Raw genomic sequence first — 13,886 nt, 5'->3', positions numbered from 1 at the left:
TTTTATGCCCTTTGCCCATTTCTCTCTCTCACTCTCCACAAGAAATGAAAAAAAAAAACAACTTTTTGTTTAAAGTAGAATACTATAATGCCACAGTAGAAGAACACAAAAATCAATCTAATGCAAATAGATTTTTAATGAAAACTAAACACAAATAAGAAGACAGGAAAGAAAATGTATGCTGCATTTCTCATTAACTCATAGACTTGATGATTTCATCTGACCTATTTAAATTCATTCATTCATTCATTCATACATGTAGTGCCAATACTAGAGCTTGAGCTCAGAACTATACAATCTTTTTTTGCTCAAGGCTGGTGCTCTACCACTTGAGCCACACTCCTACTTCTGGCTTTTTGGGAGGGAGGGGGTGCTAGTTCATTGGAAATAAGGTGGCTTATGGACTTTTCTGCCCAAGCTGGCTTCAAACTGTGATCCTCAGGTCTCAGCCTCCTGAATAGCTGGGACTGATCCATATACATTTATGAAAAAACAGTCATTATGAACCATGTGTGAAATATAGATGTCTAAATTAGTAGGACTGGCTTCCAGTTTGGTTAAGGGAAACAAAGGAGCAGTGTGGTTTGAGTGAATGTTCCAGAAGGAGTATCCATAACAGGTGACAAGAATCCCAACAGACATAGGCTTGGGAAGGCTTTTCTTAGAAGGAAATAAAGAAATCAAGTTTTGAAGTGCTGGCAGACTATGGTGGCTGTAGATCAAAGAGGGTTCCAGGCAAAGAGAAAAGCATTTTGAAGGATTATAAGAACAAAGCAGTAAGACAGCTTCTGTAAAAGTCACCAGTGCTTGACTCTACTTTTTTCTTTTTAATATGACTTAAATATTTACATTTGGATACTAGTGATACATGCATGCATTTTTCTTCTAAAACATTCAAACAAGACCCAGGGCTGAAGCATGCACTCTGGTTGTGGAGAATTGACTGGAAGATGATATGGAAGTACCCTATCTCCCAGCTGCCCCCCCCCCTTATTGGCCACCCCCTCCCAAAAGAGGACAACCGCTGTGTTTTGTCTCTTTTCTAAGAATACATACATATTTGTGTATCTAAATACCCTTCCCCAAATGCACAGGAAATTAAACATGAATTTTATTTTTGTGATGCTGGGAAAGAACCCAGGGCCTCACAAATGTTCTACCATTGAGCTTCACCCCCAGGCTACATAAATGTAATTATATTGCCTGTGTGTTGTTTGATGATTTGCTTTTATGTGATAAGGTCACTTCAGTCTTCTTAACAGCTGCGTAGACTTCTATGATGTGGCCGTGTCTTGAGCTACCAGTATAATAGTGGGTGCTTGGGGTGTCATGTGATCTTCTATAGCGTTGGTAGCTGACTTTCCCTGTCTTTTGCCAAAGGGGTCTGCCTATGCCAATGCTAAGACTGATTCCCAGATGTCCCTGGGCTGAAAGGGATTTTTTGTTGTCGTTTATTTTATTTATTTATTTTTTGCCAGTTGTGGGGCCTGAACTCTGGGCCTGGGCGCTGTCCCTCAGCTCTTCAGCTCAAGGCTAGCACTCTACCACTTGAGCTACAGCGCCACTTCTGGCTTTTTCTGCTTATGTGGTGCTGAGGAATCGAACCCAGAGCCTCATGCATGCAAGGCAAGCACTCTACCACTGAGCCACCTTCCCAGCCCTATTTTATTTTATTTTTTGTTGGTCATGGGGCTTAAACTCTGGGCTTGGGTGCTGTCCCTGTGCTCTTCAACTCAAGGTGAGCACTACTGCTTGAGCCACAGTGCCACTTCTGGCTTTCTAGTACTTTATTGGAGGTAAGAGTCTCATGGAGTTTCCTGCCCGGGCTGGCTTTGAACTGTGATCCTCAGATCCTTAGCCTCCTGAGTCGCTAGGATTACAGGTATGAGCTACCGGCACCCGGCTGGTTGTTTATTTTTGTTTTTGGTATTCTTTACTATGCCCTTCAAGTGTACATAAAACATCTATACCTAGATGTTTATAACAGGCTTAAAAAGGGAAAGTTCTATGCTCAGTATTATTATTCTACACAGGTAGTAAGCATATTAAAAAACAACAAAAAACACCACAACTGTGATCTTGCAGAATAAAACCAAATGATAAAATAAGTAGGAGAGGTAGTATGACACAAAAATTTCAAAAAGATGTAAAAACATTATGAAACAAGGGATTAAAAAATAGCCTTAAGATGAAACAACTAAGCCCAGCCTGACTGAGGAGTTCTGAGGAGAAACAGATTTATATCCACTGGTAAAGAGAATCACTTCCTCCAATAATTAGTGAATATTATTGGTGTTCACAGAGTGCCTCTTGGTCAATGGCCTTAGTCCAAGAGATGGGCTTTATGTATAAGCCTTATTCTACCATCATCACTATTTTGCAAGTGTAATTTAGTAATTTGCTCAAGAACACACAATCTGACTTAGAGGCCAACGCAAACTTTGAACCCAAAGCAGTCAACTTCTAGAACTCAACTCCCCAGCCGCTGTGCCAGTACCATACTGGGATCCAGGAATCTACCTTGTTCACCCAGGGATATTAAATCCGTAAAAAATGGCAGTCTACTTATAGCAATTCATTTTCTAGGTTTGATTTAAATTAGCTAATATACCAAATCAAGGCAAAAGAAACAAAAGAATAATATAATTCACCCCTGTAAAGAAGCTCAACAAAAATTAAAAATTAAAACTTTCCCAGATAACAGTGGTTCAGGCCTATAACGCTAACTACGAGGAGGCTGAGATCTCAGGATCATGGTTTGAAGCCAGTCTGGGCAGGAAAGTCCAAGAGACTCTTATATCCAATTAATCGCATAAAAATCCAGAAGTGGATCTGTGACTCAAGTAATAGAGCCTTGAACACAAAAGCTCATAAAAGAATAAAAACTTTAATCTTCAACAGAAGTTGAGACTATCTACTAAACATATTTTCATATATTGCAGGGTAAAAATAGAAATAGTTGAATTCTTAAGTACTTAAGTGGGGGAGTGGGAGGGTGGGTGGGAACCCTCTCTGGCAAGCTAAGCTAGTGACTGGAAATGGGCCTGTACTTTTTAATAAGGAGTGGAATGTTTATCTTGATTCATAACCTTGGGAAGCCTTTTAGGCTTGTTTGAAATGTTCTTATCTGTTACATTCTGATGTCAGTGGCAGTTAAAGGGAAGCTTACAAGCACAGAAGCTCAACAGTGATTTTAATTAAAACTGCCTGAAAGGTAAGCTATTCTTTTGTGCTACATTGTAACATGGAGCTGGTTTTATAACTTTTTTTCCCATTTTGTGCTGGTACTGGAGTTTGAACTCAAGGCTTCATGCTTTTGCGTGGCTTTTTTTCTCTCTCTCTCAAAGGCTGGTGGCTCTGTCTACTATGTGAACCAAATCTACTTCACGCATTTCGGTGGCTAAATGGAGATGAGTCTCATGGACTTTCCTGCATGGGCAGGCTTTGAATCTCTCCTCTGATCTCAGCTAGCCTCACAAGTGTGAGTAACCAGTACCTAGCTGCATTTCACAATTGTGAATGAAATGTTCATGCATATTTTCTGCAAAATTCTTCAAAATGGACATTGCTGGCTTTTCCATAAGTTCTGCCCTCATTTCTCCTGGTCTTATTTCTAAACTTGCTGGAGTCAGGGTGTAATCCAATCTGTGTATGGACTGGTTAAGTTCTCCAGCAGACACAGGTACAAGGTCATACATATCTTCCTTTGCTTCTACTAAAGAAACCCGAAAGAAGAACGTAGAGAAACAACTCTTCCCCAGTGCCATGTCTGATGAATGCAGGGATTGATACCAACTATGCGAGATGGCCAGTTATATCTGCTAAAACTCAAGGTAGAAAACAGAATTTAACAAGGGTATTACACAAAATTCAATCTTTTAAGTGTTTTAAATTCAATTATAAGAGATCTTTAATAAACAAATCTGCTTATAAACTGTCATATTTCTCAAAAAATAAGTTTAGTATATGATCATTCCCATTTGAAGAGGAGAAGGTAATTATTTATTTTACAAGAAGGGTTTTTTGCTTCAGGAAATGATGTGTAGACATTTCTGTATAGATTATGAGAAATCGCAGATATGAGTCAGTTTATGTATAACTTTTCAGGAACATATTTCATAAGATAAGGCAAATACCTTGTCTTAGCCAAGACAGAAACTAACCAAAACAGTGAAAGCTGAAAACTGCTGGAATTGCTCTTGAAAATAGAGGTTGAAAATGATTAAATACAGCTGGTGCTAATGGCTTATGCTTGTAATCTTAGCTTCTCAGGAGACTGAGATCTGAAGATGGCGATTTGAGCCTGACTGGGCAGGGAAATCCATGGGATTCTTATCTCCAATAAACTACTCAGAAAAAGAGGAAAGTGGTACTGTGGCTTAAGTGGTAGAAAGCTAGCCTTGAGAAAAAGAAACTCAGGGACAACACCCAGGTCTTGGGTTGAAGCCCCAGAACTGGCACACACACACACACGCGTGCACACACACACACACACACACACACACACACACACACACATTAAATGCAAATAATTCTTAAGCCTAGCTTGGGACTTGTCTAGTTTATCCAGGAGCTTGTGGTGAGAAATGATCTTAGAGAACAATAGTGGAAGATGTGACCTTAAAACATACACATGGGCCAGGTGCCAGTGGCTCACTCCTGTAATCCTAGCTACTCAGGAGGCTAAGATCTGAGGATTGTGGTTCAAAGCCAGCCTGGGCAGGAAAGTGCATGAGACTCTTCAATAAACCACCAGAAAAAACTGGAAGTGGTGCTGTTGCTCAAGTGGGAGAGCACTAGCCTTGAGCTGAAGAGCTGAGGGATAGCACCCAGGCCCAGAGTTCAAACCCCATGACCATCACCACTACCACCACCACCAACAAAACACATGGAACACAAAGGTTCTAGGACCTAAGATTTTCTGAAAATGAAGCTGAATTGCTATATTTGTAAGGCAGATATTTGTTACCTAGACTTGTCAAAAGAGTGCAGTGTATTATTTTATGAGATGATCATTCAATGAAATAAACTTGCAATCGTTCAAGGTCATTGGGAGGAAGGGAATGAAGAGGGGACTTTTATTACTCTTATTTGTATCAAACACAGAGGGTTCAAACCATAGATTATGACTCTTTTAAGGGTCATGTGAATAAACTTTGACTTTTAGAGTACTGAAATATTTGAAATTAAAATATTCTAAAGAGATATTTGTAACAGCATCATTTCCATATTGTCCAAGAGATAGATAACATTTTAAAAAAGGTTTATATCAAGTAATCAAACTTCGTAGAAAGTCAGATAAGTTACTGTCATCTGTGGTAACTTTTTTTTGTCAGTCATGGGGCTTGAATTCAGGGCCTGGGCACTGTCCCTGTGCTCTTTTTGCTCAGGGAGCCGCAGCTCCACAGCTCTGGTTTTTAAGTGGTTAGTTGGAGACAAGAGTCTCATGGGGACTTTTTTGCCTGGCTGGTTAGATCCATAAGTTCTGCTCTCATTTCTCCTGGTCTTATTTCTAAACTTGCTGGAGTCCTGGTGTAATCCAATCTATGTATGAACTGGTTAAGATCCTCAGATCTCAACTACCTGAGTAGCTAGGATTATGTAATAATGGGGGTGGGGGGTGGGGGGTGGGTTGGTGTCTCCAATAATCAGCATGGGCCAGTAGTCAGCATGGCCCTATGGCCCAGCCACTGGAGGGGGCGGGGCATCAAGAGGCGACCTCACCGCTCCTCAGACCTGGCCCTGGGACAGGGGAGGGCACTGAGAGGCTGACGTCACCGCCCCATGGGATGTGGCACTGGAGAGGTGTGTCATGCCACCGAAAGGGGTGGGGCACGCCACTGAAAAGGGCGGGGCGTGCTACTGGAGGGGTGGGGTGTCAAGTCCTACATGGCCAGCTGCCTATTGGGATTGAAACCATTAGTGGGAGAGGGGTCCAGCCTATCTGGGTATATGTAGGCTGTGTGCTCCCAGGCTTGGGGAGAGGTTAGGGGAAGGTTAGGGGGAACACAGTCGGGAGGGAGGAGAGGAGAGTCCTGAGGAGAGGAGAGGAAAGACTGGGAGTCCTGGGGTAGGAAGGGAGAGCAACAGAGGAGAGGGGAGGAATGGAGGGGAAAGCCTGTTGGAACAGAGCAGGGCAGGTCTGTGGAGAGTAGAGAGGCCTGCGGAGGAGGAGGAAGGGCAGAAAGGGAAAAGCCTTCCCCTTTGAAGGTTTGGAGCTCTGGAGGTCTGGGGTTGGAGGTTTGCAGACTAATAAAGGTGTGTGTGTGGGGGGGTGGGGGTTGAGGGCTGCCTATTGGAGGTTTGGTGGTGGAGGCTGCTCTTGGTTCTGGGTATCTAGCCCAGGACAGGGTAGTTGCAGGACCCTTTTCTGGTGTAAATAGTGTAAATAAACTTCTTTTGTTCACTTTTCACTGTCTGTGCCTAGATGGATTGTCTCCCTCTCCGGAGGTCTGAAGTGGATTACAGGTATGAGCCACCAGCACCCGGCATCTATTGTAACTTTTAATGGATATTCAAATATATAACACAAATTCCACTACTAACATTATAGGAAAAGCTTTAGTCATAAAAAGTTACAACTATTGTGATACCAGAAAGGTAAACATTTTATAGAAAAGCCTGTCTCTTTAAACAACATGCTCATTTTACGTTTATTGAAAAATAGATGCCCTCAAAGATATTGTTCATATTAATCTAGACCTATAATGGACTGGAGTTTTTTATATTAATTTCCTTTGATTCTCTTGATCTAGGAATTCAAGATAACTGTTTAAAATGCAACATTTAATTAAAAGGTAAAAAATATCCACGGCCTACATAAATCTGTTAAAATAATGCTCCAGCTGTATTTTCTAAATATTCCTAATATGCAAGTCTTCCTTAGGGACAACTTGTGAAATCTGAGGAATCTTCATTAACCCTTTCACCTTGGCTATGAAGTTATTTCACTTAGTAGGTCACAGTGCTGAATCAGCTTTACTACATTCTTTATATAGATCAGAGGTAGAAAACGAGGTCAGCTTGCATGAGGTCCTGTATTTAATCCTCAACACCTATAAACATCTATAAACTCTAAGGTAACTCATTACCTTTTATTTTCCTTTCTAGCTTGATACGAAGGGGACTTAAACACTAGGCTATTTCCTGGATTGATGTGGTCTACAGATTGCTGAGTGGTTTTTCATTCACACCTGTCACAAACATTTTTAGGTATTTATTTTTATTTTTATATTGTGAAAATACCTTACAGAGGGGTTACAATTACATGGACAAGATAATGAGTACATTTCTTATCAAGCATTGTTGCTTCCTCCTTTGTTTCCCCTTCCCATCCCTTCCCATCTGCCCCCCACCCAACATTTTTAGGTATTTCTTTAATTACTTCAGAGAGAGAGAGAGAGAGAGAGAGAGAGAGAGAGTGTGTGTGTGTGTGTACCAGTACTGAGACTTGAGCCAGGGCATGGGCACTGTCTCTTGGCTTTTTGGCTCAAAGACAGTTCTCTATTACTTGAGCCACACCTTCACTGGCTTTTTTGCTGGTTAATTGGAGATAAGAGTCTTATGGACTTTCCTGTCTGATCTGGCTTTGAACTGTGGTCCTCAGATCTCAGCCTCCCAAGTAGCTAGGATTATAGGTATGAGCCACCAGTACCTGACTAATGATTCTTCTTTTTAAATTGTGCACTCATACTTCACTGTGACTTTCTGGGCAATTCAAAGGAAGGGTGCAACAACAATTCATCTCTTCTGATTAAACAAGAAAAATTAATGTAACTGTAAACTTATGAGTAGTAGTTTCTATTTGGGGCATTTTGTTTTCTCACAGCATGTACTCTGCTCAGACAATTGAAAAATCAGTTGGTTTGCAATCATTCATATATTCACCATTCACCACTAGGTACAGCAATTCATACCTGCTTCCACACACAGTTGCTATGGCTTTGAAGCACCCAGATGCAAGCTGGAAGGACCCTGTGTAGCATCGGTCAATGGCCCAATTAAAAAGATTTATTTGGTCAGGATTAAGTTCCAGCAGCAAGACAACCACCTCACAACCAAGTTGATGAACCTGCATATAGGGGGCAAAGGAATAATATAGATTTAAATAAAGGTTGTTCTAGGGGAGAGGGAAAACATAAGATCAATTCTGGCTAACATATACTGAGTAAAATGTAAGGGGAGACTGAGTATTGGGATTAATTTTTATGCCATTCATTAAAAAGAGGCAATGTTATATCTGAAAATTTTAATGTATAAAACAAATAGATTCTAAGTCTGTTTGTTATATAGGAGTCACTCATTCTCATGTTTCAACTCTGAAAAGATGGCAAAGGATTTTTTTGGCAGGTTTTTATTTGTATTTTAAATGTTTCTGAAAATTTTTTCTGTGGGTGTGTGCCAATTTAATTCTTTTCATCTTTTCATTTTGAATTCACTGCCTAAGATCTGTTCTCTAGTACAAGGTTTAAAGAGGTGGTAAAAGTGGGTTTCCTTGGGTCATTCTAATCTCATTCTAATACTCAATATTAAATATTAAGTGTGATGTTTACTAAAGGGTGTTTTTAAAACAATAATTATCATCAAGGAGTTGTACAAAGAGGTTACAATTCCATATGTCAGCTTATTATTACCATGAATCTTGGTCAATATCACCCCTTCTTTTGTTCTTTACCATTAGTCCCCTTCCTATCCCTACCTTCAAATTATGTGGTTCAATTTTTACATAAGATACATTGACCATAGATGATCAATGTATATTAGAGTGTTTTTATAAAGATACCTTTTATCAATTGAGGGACACTCTTTAATATTCTTTGTTTTGCAAGTTTCTCTCATGAATAAACAAAGAATTTTATCAGCTATATTTTCTGTATCTATTGAGATGATCACATGATATTTTCCCTTGATGATTTTATTCATATGATTAATGTAGTAGTGAGCTGGCAGATATATGAATGTTAAGCTGACTTTGAAATTCTTGACTAAATCCAAGTTGATCATGAGTCATGTTTTTTGGTACCAGTATCTAACTGGGCTTGAATTTAAGGCTTTTTAATCTTGCTTAGAATTTTCAATATAAGCTGGCACTCTACCCCTTGAGTCATACTGCCACCCCAGCTTTTTGCTGGCTAGAAATCAGACTTGTGTCAGACTTTAGTTTCCTGAGTAGTTAGATTACAGGTGTGAGCCATTGGTGCCTGGCTTCATTTTTTAAAAAAAAAATTTAGCCGGGCACTGGTGGCTCATGCTTGTAATCCTAGCTACTCAGGAGGCTGAGATCTGAGGATCTGGGTTCAAAGCCAGCCTGGACAAAGAAAGTCCATGAGACTCTTATCACCAATAAACCACCAGAAAACTGGAGGTGGCGTTGTGGCTCAAGTGGTAGAGCGCTCGCCTTGAGCTGAAGAGTGTAGGGACAGCACCCAAGCCCAGAGTTCAAGCCACATGACTGACCAAAAAAAATTAAAAAAAAATAAAAATAAAAATAAATTGTCACTGAATTTAATTTCCCATTTTATAGTTTATGTGTCTATGCTTATCAATGAAATCATTTTCTTTTTTGTTGCATCCTTGTCCAGTTTGATTGTCAAGGTTAGTTGGTCCCATAAAGTATGTTTGCGTATCTCTCCTTTTCATGTGTTTTAAGAATTGGTATTTAATTAGTACAATTTGTTCCTTAAATGCTTGGTAGAATTCATCAGTGGAACCATCTGGTCTTAATATTCCCTTTCTTTAAGACTTTCAGTTTATTGATGCAATTTATTTATTATTTATGTGATCATGCAGATTTTCTTTTTCTTCTTCTGTTGTGTTTTCCTAGGAATTTATTTATACACATTTTTCAAGTTTATCAACCAAAGAAAGTCATGTATTTTCTTTCAGTTTTAATCTGAGAAATGTTCCCTTTCTATTTCCCCTCCACCATGAATTTTCTGTGGATGTATGAATTTTATTATTCTTAACAAATTTTAACTATTTGAACGTTTGGCTTTAGTATTACTTTAAAACTCATTACCCTTGTTAATTTCTGGTATTATTTGTATTTTCTTTGTTGTACTGTTTTGAGTTTGGTGTGCTATTATTCTTTTTCTAATTTCCTGTGGTAAATGCTTAGTCACTGATAATCATCAGCCTTGTTTTTAGTCTCTGTATTTAATTAAGTACATTTCATTCTAAGCAAGCTTTATTTATAGGCTACAAACTTAGCATTCAGTATTTTCATTATTCTTTAGTAAGAAACATTTTCCAGTTTCCATTGTTATTTATTGTCAGATTCACCGGCTATGTGGAAGGACATTTTTAAAAAATATCTTTTTATTATTTATCACTTAATGATGAATGCTACTTGGGGATAGAGAACAAAGCTTGCATGCTTTCAATCATGTGCTCTGCACTGAGACTTGTTCTAATATACCTTCACCCCTTCTAGGACCCTCCCCTCCTCTCTTTTCTCTTGTGCCCATCCTAGGGCTTGAATTCATATCCTAAGCTTTTTTTGACTTTACCAACTTAAGCCACAGCTCTACTTCCAGCTTTTTGGTAGTCAATTGATGATAAAGAGTTTTCTGCTTAGGCTGGCTTCAAACTGTGATCCTCAGATCTCAGCCCCCTGAAGTAGCCAGGATTATAGGTACCATTATTTGGTTTATTATCTTTCTTAACCACCTCCCTCCTGTTTTAACAGTTTTACTGGGTTTCATTATGCTCTTCCTAAAAATATCATGGCTTTTATTCACTCCTGTCACCCTCTCCCTCTCCCCTCCCCTCCCCTTGCGATCTCCCACCCATCCCTGTGTACAAGTATTACTTACTCTTAAATCTTGACAAGCCAGGATGTTGTCAAGCCACTTATAGAGGTAGCCATCTGGAGAAAGGCCCACATTGTCAAAAACAGGCCCGCAACACAACACCGCTGACATTGCCTGTAAATGAAAACAACAAAACATGGAGAGGAAACCATATACAACTGACTTCACCAAACATAATTATCAGATTGAGAGATGGTGGTGGCTCTTTTTTTTTTGTCAGTCATAGGGCTTGAACTCTGGGCTTGGATGCTGTCCCTCAGCTCTTCAGCTCCAGGCTAGCATCTTACCACTTGAGCCACAGTGCCACTTCCAGTTTTCTGGTGGTTTATTTGAGATAAGAGTCTCACAGACTTTCCTGCCTGGGCTGGCTTTGAACCGCAATCCTCAGATCTCAGCCTCCTGAGTAGCTAGGATTACAGGCGTGAGCTACCGGTGCCTGGCTGGTGGTGGCTCTTAAAAACAGATTTTCCTCCAATTTTTCAAAGAATTCCTTGGTTTAATTCTTAGATCAAGTTTAAAAAAAAATCCCACCAGATTCCAATTTGTTTCTTTTTATAAAATCTAAAATTTCTTCACTTTAGCTTTGTGAATATTTGCTTTTAGGTTTATAACAAATATTTATGATAAAATTTACTTTAAAGCAAATAGTCATTTTACAATATTTCAAATAAAGATTCTTTCAATAGTTTCAAGTAACTGAGATAAATTTAGCTGTTTAAAATTTGCTTTAATTAACTAAATTTTGTGCTGGTACTGGAGCTTGAACTCAGTGACTGGGCACTATCCATTACCTTTTTTGCTCAAGGTTAACACTCTATCGCTTGAGCTACAGCTCCACTTCTGGCTTTTAGGTAGTTAATAGAAGATAAGAGTCTCGTGGGCTTTCCTGGTCTGGCTGATTGCAAGCTATGATCCTCAAACCTTAGCCTCCTGAGTAGCTAGGATTACAGGCATGAGCCACCAGTGCCTGGCTAAAATTTGCTTTTAGGACTAATAGTGAGTTCATGTATGAACTGACAAACTGTAAAGTATAGGGATAAAATCATTATGATTCTTCATCAAAAGAAAAGAAAGTGTATGAATTTTAGTTCCTTTAAGGCAGGGAGGAATGAGGAAAAGAAAAGAGGATAAAAAGCAGATCTTGACTAACTTGTCCTTGGCAGACCCCTGGATGACATCTTTGCCTGATTTCAGAGCAACTGGGAATACTTTCATTCTAATGCAGTACTCTTTATCAGGTTAAGAGAGTTCCCATATAATAATTTTGACAAATTTTATAGGCCCTATGGATGTCAAAAGCTAACCCCAAACAGCAACTTACAGTGCACATGAGTAAGATGGCATGGTACTCACTGTTCTAAAGGGCATCAGTAGGCTGTAAGACTATGCCGGGAGGATTTTGAACCATATGCATAGTGTGGAAATTCATTTGTGGATGTGTGCTAGGGTAGGAGGTACTAAAACAGGAATGTGGCTTTTGTTGATCTTGAACTTGAGGTGACATCTGTTTCTTTTTTTAGGATGGAACTTAAATGGTAAGGAAGCTAGCCACTTAAGAGTTAAATGAACAAAACCATATGGTTTACAGAGAAGAGAAGCATTGGCAACAAGTGGAAATAGAGAACACTGTTTTTTCAGTTATGAGCTCAAGTGGACTATTTACATATGCACATGTTCACTCATTTTTATTTATATGTTTGGAATTTCTGAAATCAATTTATGTCTATTTATGTGTGTTCTGCGGGGGTGGGTATTTGAGTTTCAGCACCTGCACTTACTTGTTTGCATCATGGCCTATTATTTTTACTTTATTTTGAAGGGATGGTGTTTGTTTAAGGACGAAGAGCCTCAGGCTGGGAAATGAGTGAGGAAAACAAGCACCTACCTTCAAGGCACAATATTGGTATCGTGTAATCTGATGATTTCTGTCACTGTAACGGTCCAGAGGAGTGAACATGATGCTGAAGGGTCCTGCCCACTGGCTGAAGAGGATGAAGAGATGGTGCCTCAGGCTTTGCTGAGGGAAGAGGAATCTTCGGTGGTGAACTAGGGAGAGCAGCACAGAATTGGAGAGTCATATCACAATTACACCCAATTCTCAGGCTTTGAACTGAAAAACAATTTCGTTTACTAATTCTAATTTTTCTTACTTTTTCTTTTCTTTTAGTGTTGAGAATTATACCTACCATCTGCAGGCTAAGCACATTCTCTACCATTGTGCTTCCCCCTTTCCACAGTTGTTCCATTTTATTTTATATTTTTGGGTCTTTTTTTTTTTCTAGTCCTGGGGCTTGAACTCAGGGCCTGGGCACTGTCCCTGAGCTTTTCTGTTCAAGGCTAGTGTTCTACCACTTTGAGCTACTGCACCAGTTTTGGCCTTTTGGTAGTTAATTGGAGATAAGTGTCTCACAGACTTTCCTTTTCCGGGGCTGGCTTTGACCCACGATTCTTAGATCTCAGCCTCCTGAGTAGCTAGGATTATAAGTGTGAGCCATAGATGCCTGGTCTTTTTTTGGGGATCGGTCATGGAGCCTGAACTCTGCGCCTGAGCTCTGTCCCTCAGCTCTTCAGGTCAAGGCAAGTGTTCTACCACTTGAGCCACAGCACCACTTCCAGCCTTTTCTGCTTATGTGGTACTTTGCCACTGAGCCACTTTTTGGAGAGAGGGTCTCACTGAACCATGAATATGTGCTCTTCCTGCCTCTGCTTCCCAAGTAACTGGGATTATAGGTATACACTGTCACTGCTGGCCCTACAGTTATTTCTTATTTGGGTAATGAAACCTGGCTTTTTAAAGTGTTTTAGAGTGATTATCCTTCCCATGTATGTATTCTTTCTCTCCTCAAGTTGCAGCCAGTAACACCTTGACTCAGAATAGGAAGTTGAAATTGACAAAGAGACCTACCAACACTCTTTTCTAATTGATCTCTAGGAAAACTATGACTTCTCACTTGGGTACTATGTAAACAGAATGAGTTTTCTTGACTGTTGCTGCTTAGCTTGGCGGTGTCAGTTGTCCAACTCAAACAAAGGTGCCTTATTGGAAATGAAGGAATCAACACAAATCTCAATTTA

The 13,886-nt window shown here is 39.7% G+C and overlaps 1 protein-coding gene across 1 annotated transcript in view; it reads right to left on the bottom strand.

Moving 5' to 3' along the window:
• Positions 1–13,886, bottom strand: part of Fry (furry homolog (Drosophila)) — a 291,396-nt gene that overhangs the window by 99,543 nt on the left and 177,967 nt on the right. The window contains exons 27-29 of the mRNA XM_013027318.1: positions 12,697–12,857; positions 10,815–10,925; positions 7,917–8,071 (exon numbers count right to left, since the gene is read on the bottom strand). Coding sequence (XP_012882772.1) covers positions 7,917–8,071; positions 10,815–10,925; positions 12,697–12,857 — 427 coding nt within the window. The remainder of the gene's footprint in view (positions 1–7,916; positions 8,072–10,814; positions 10,926–12,696; positions 12,858–13,886) is intronic.

Source organism: Dipodomys ordii, unplaced genomic scaffold, assembly GCF_000151885.1.
Source record: "Dipodomys ordii isolate 6190 unplaced genomic scaffold, Dord_2.0 Scaffold102, whole genome shotgun sequence".
NCBI classification, from domain to species: Eukaryota; Metazoa; Chordata; class Mammalia; order Rodentia; family Heteromyidae; genus Dipodomys; species Dipodomys ordii.
The sequence above is the reverse complement of the archived record's forward strand: the minus strand, read 5'-3'. Positions and strand labels throughout refer to the sequence as shown.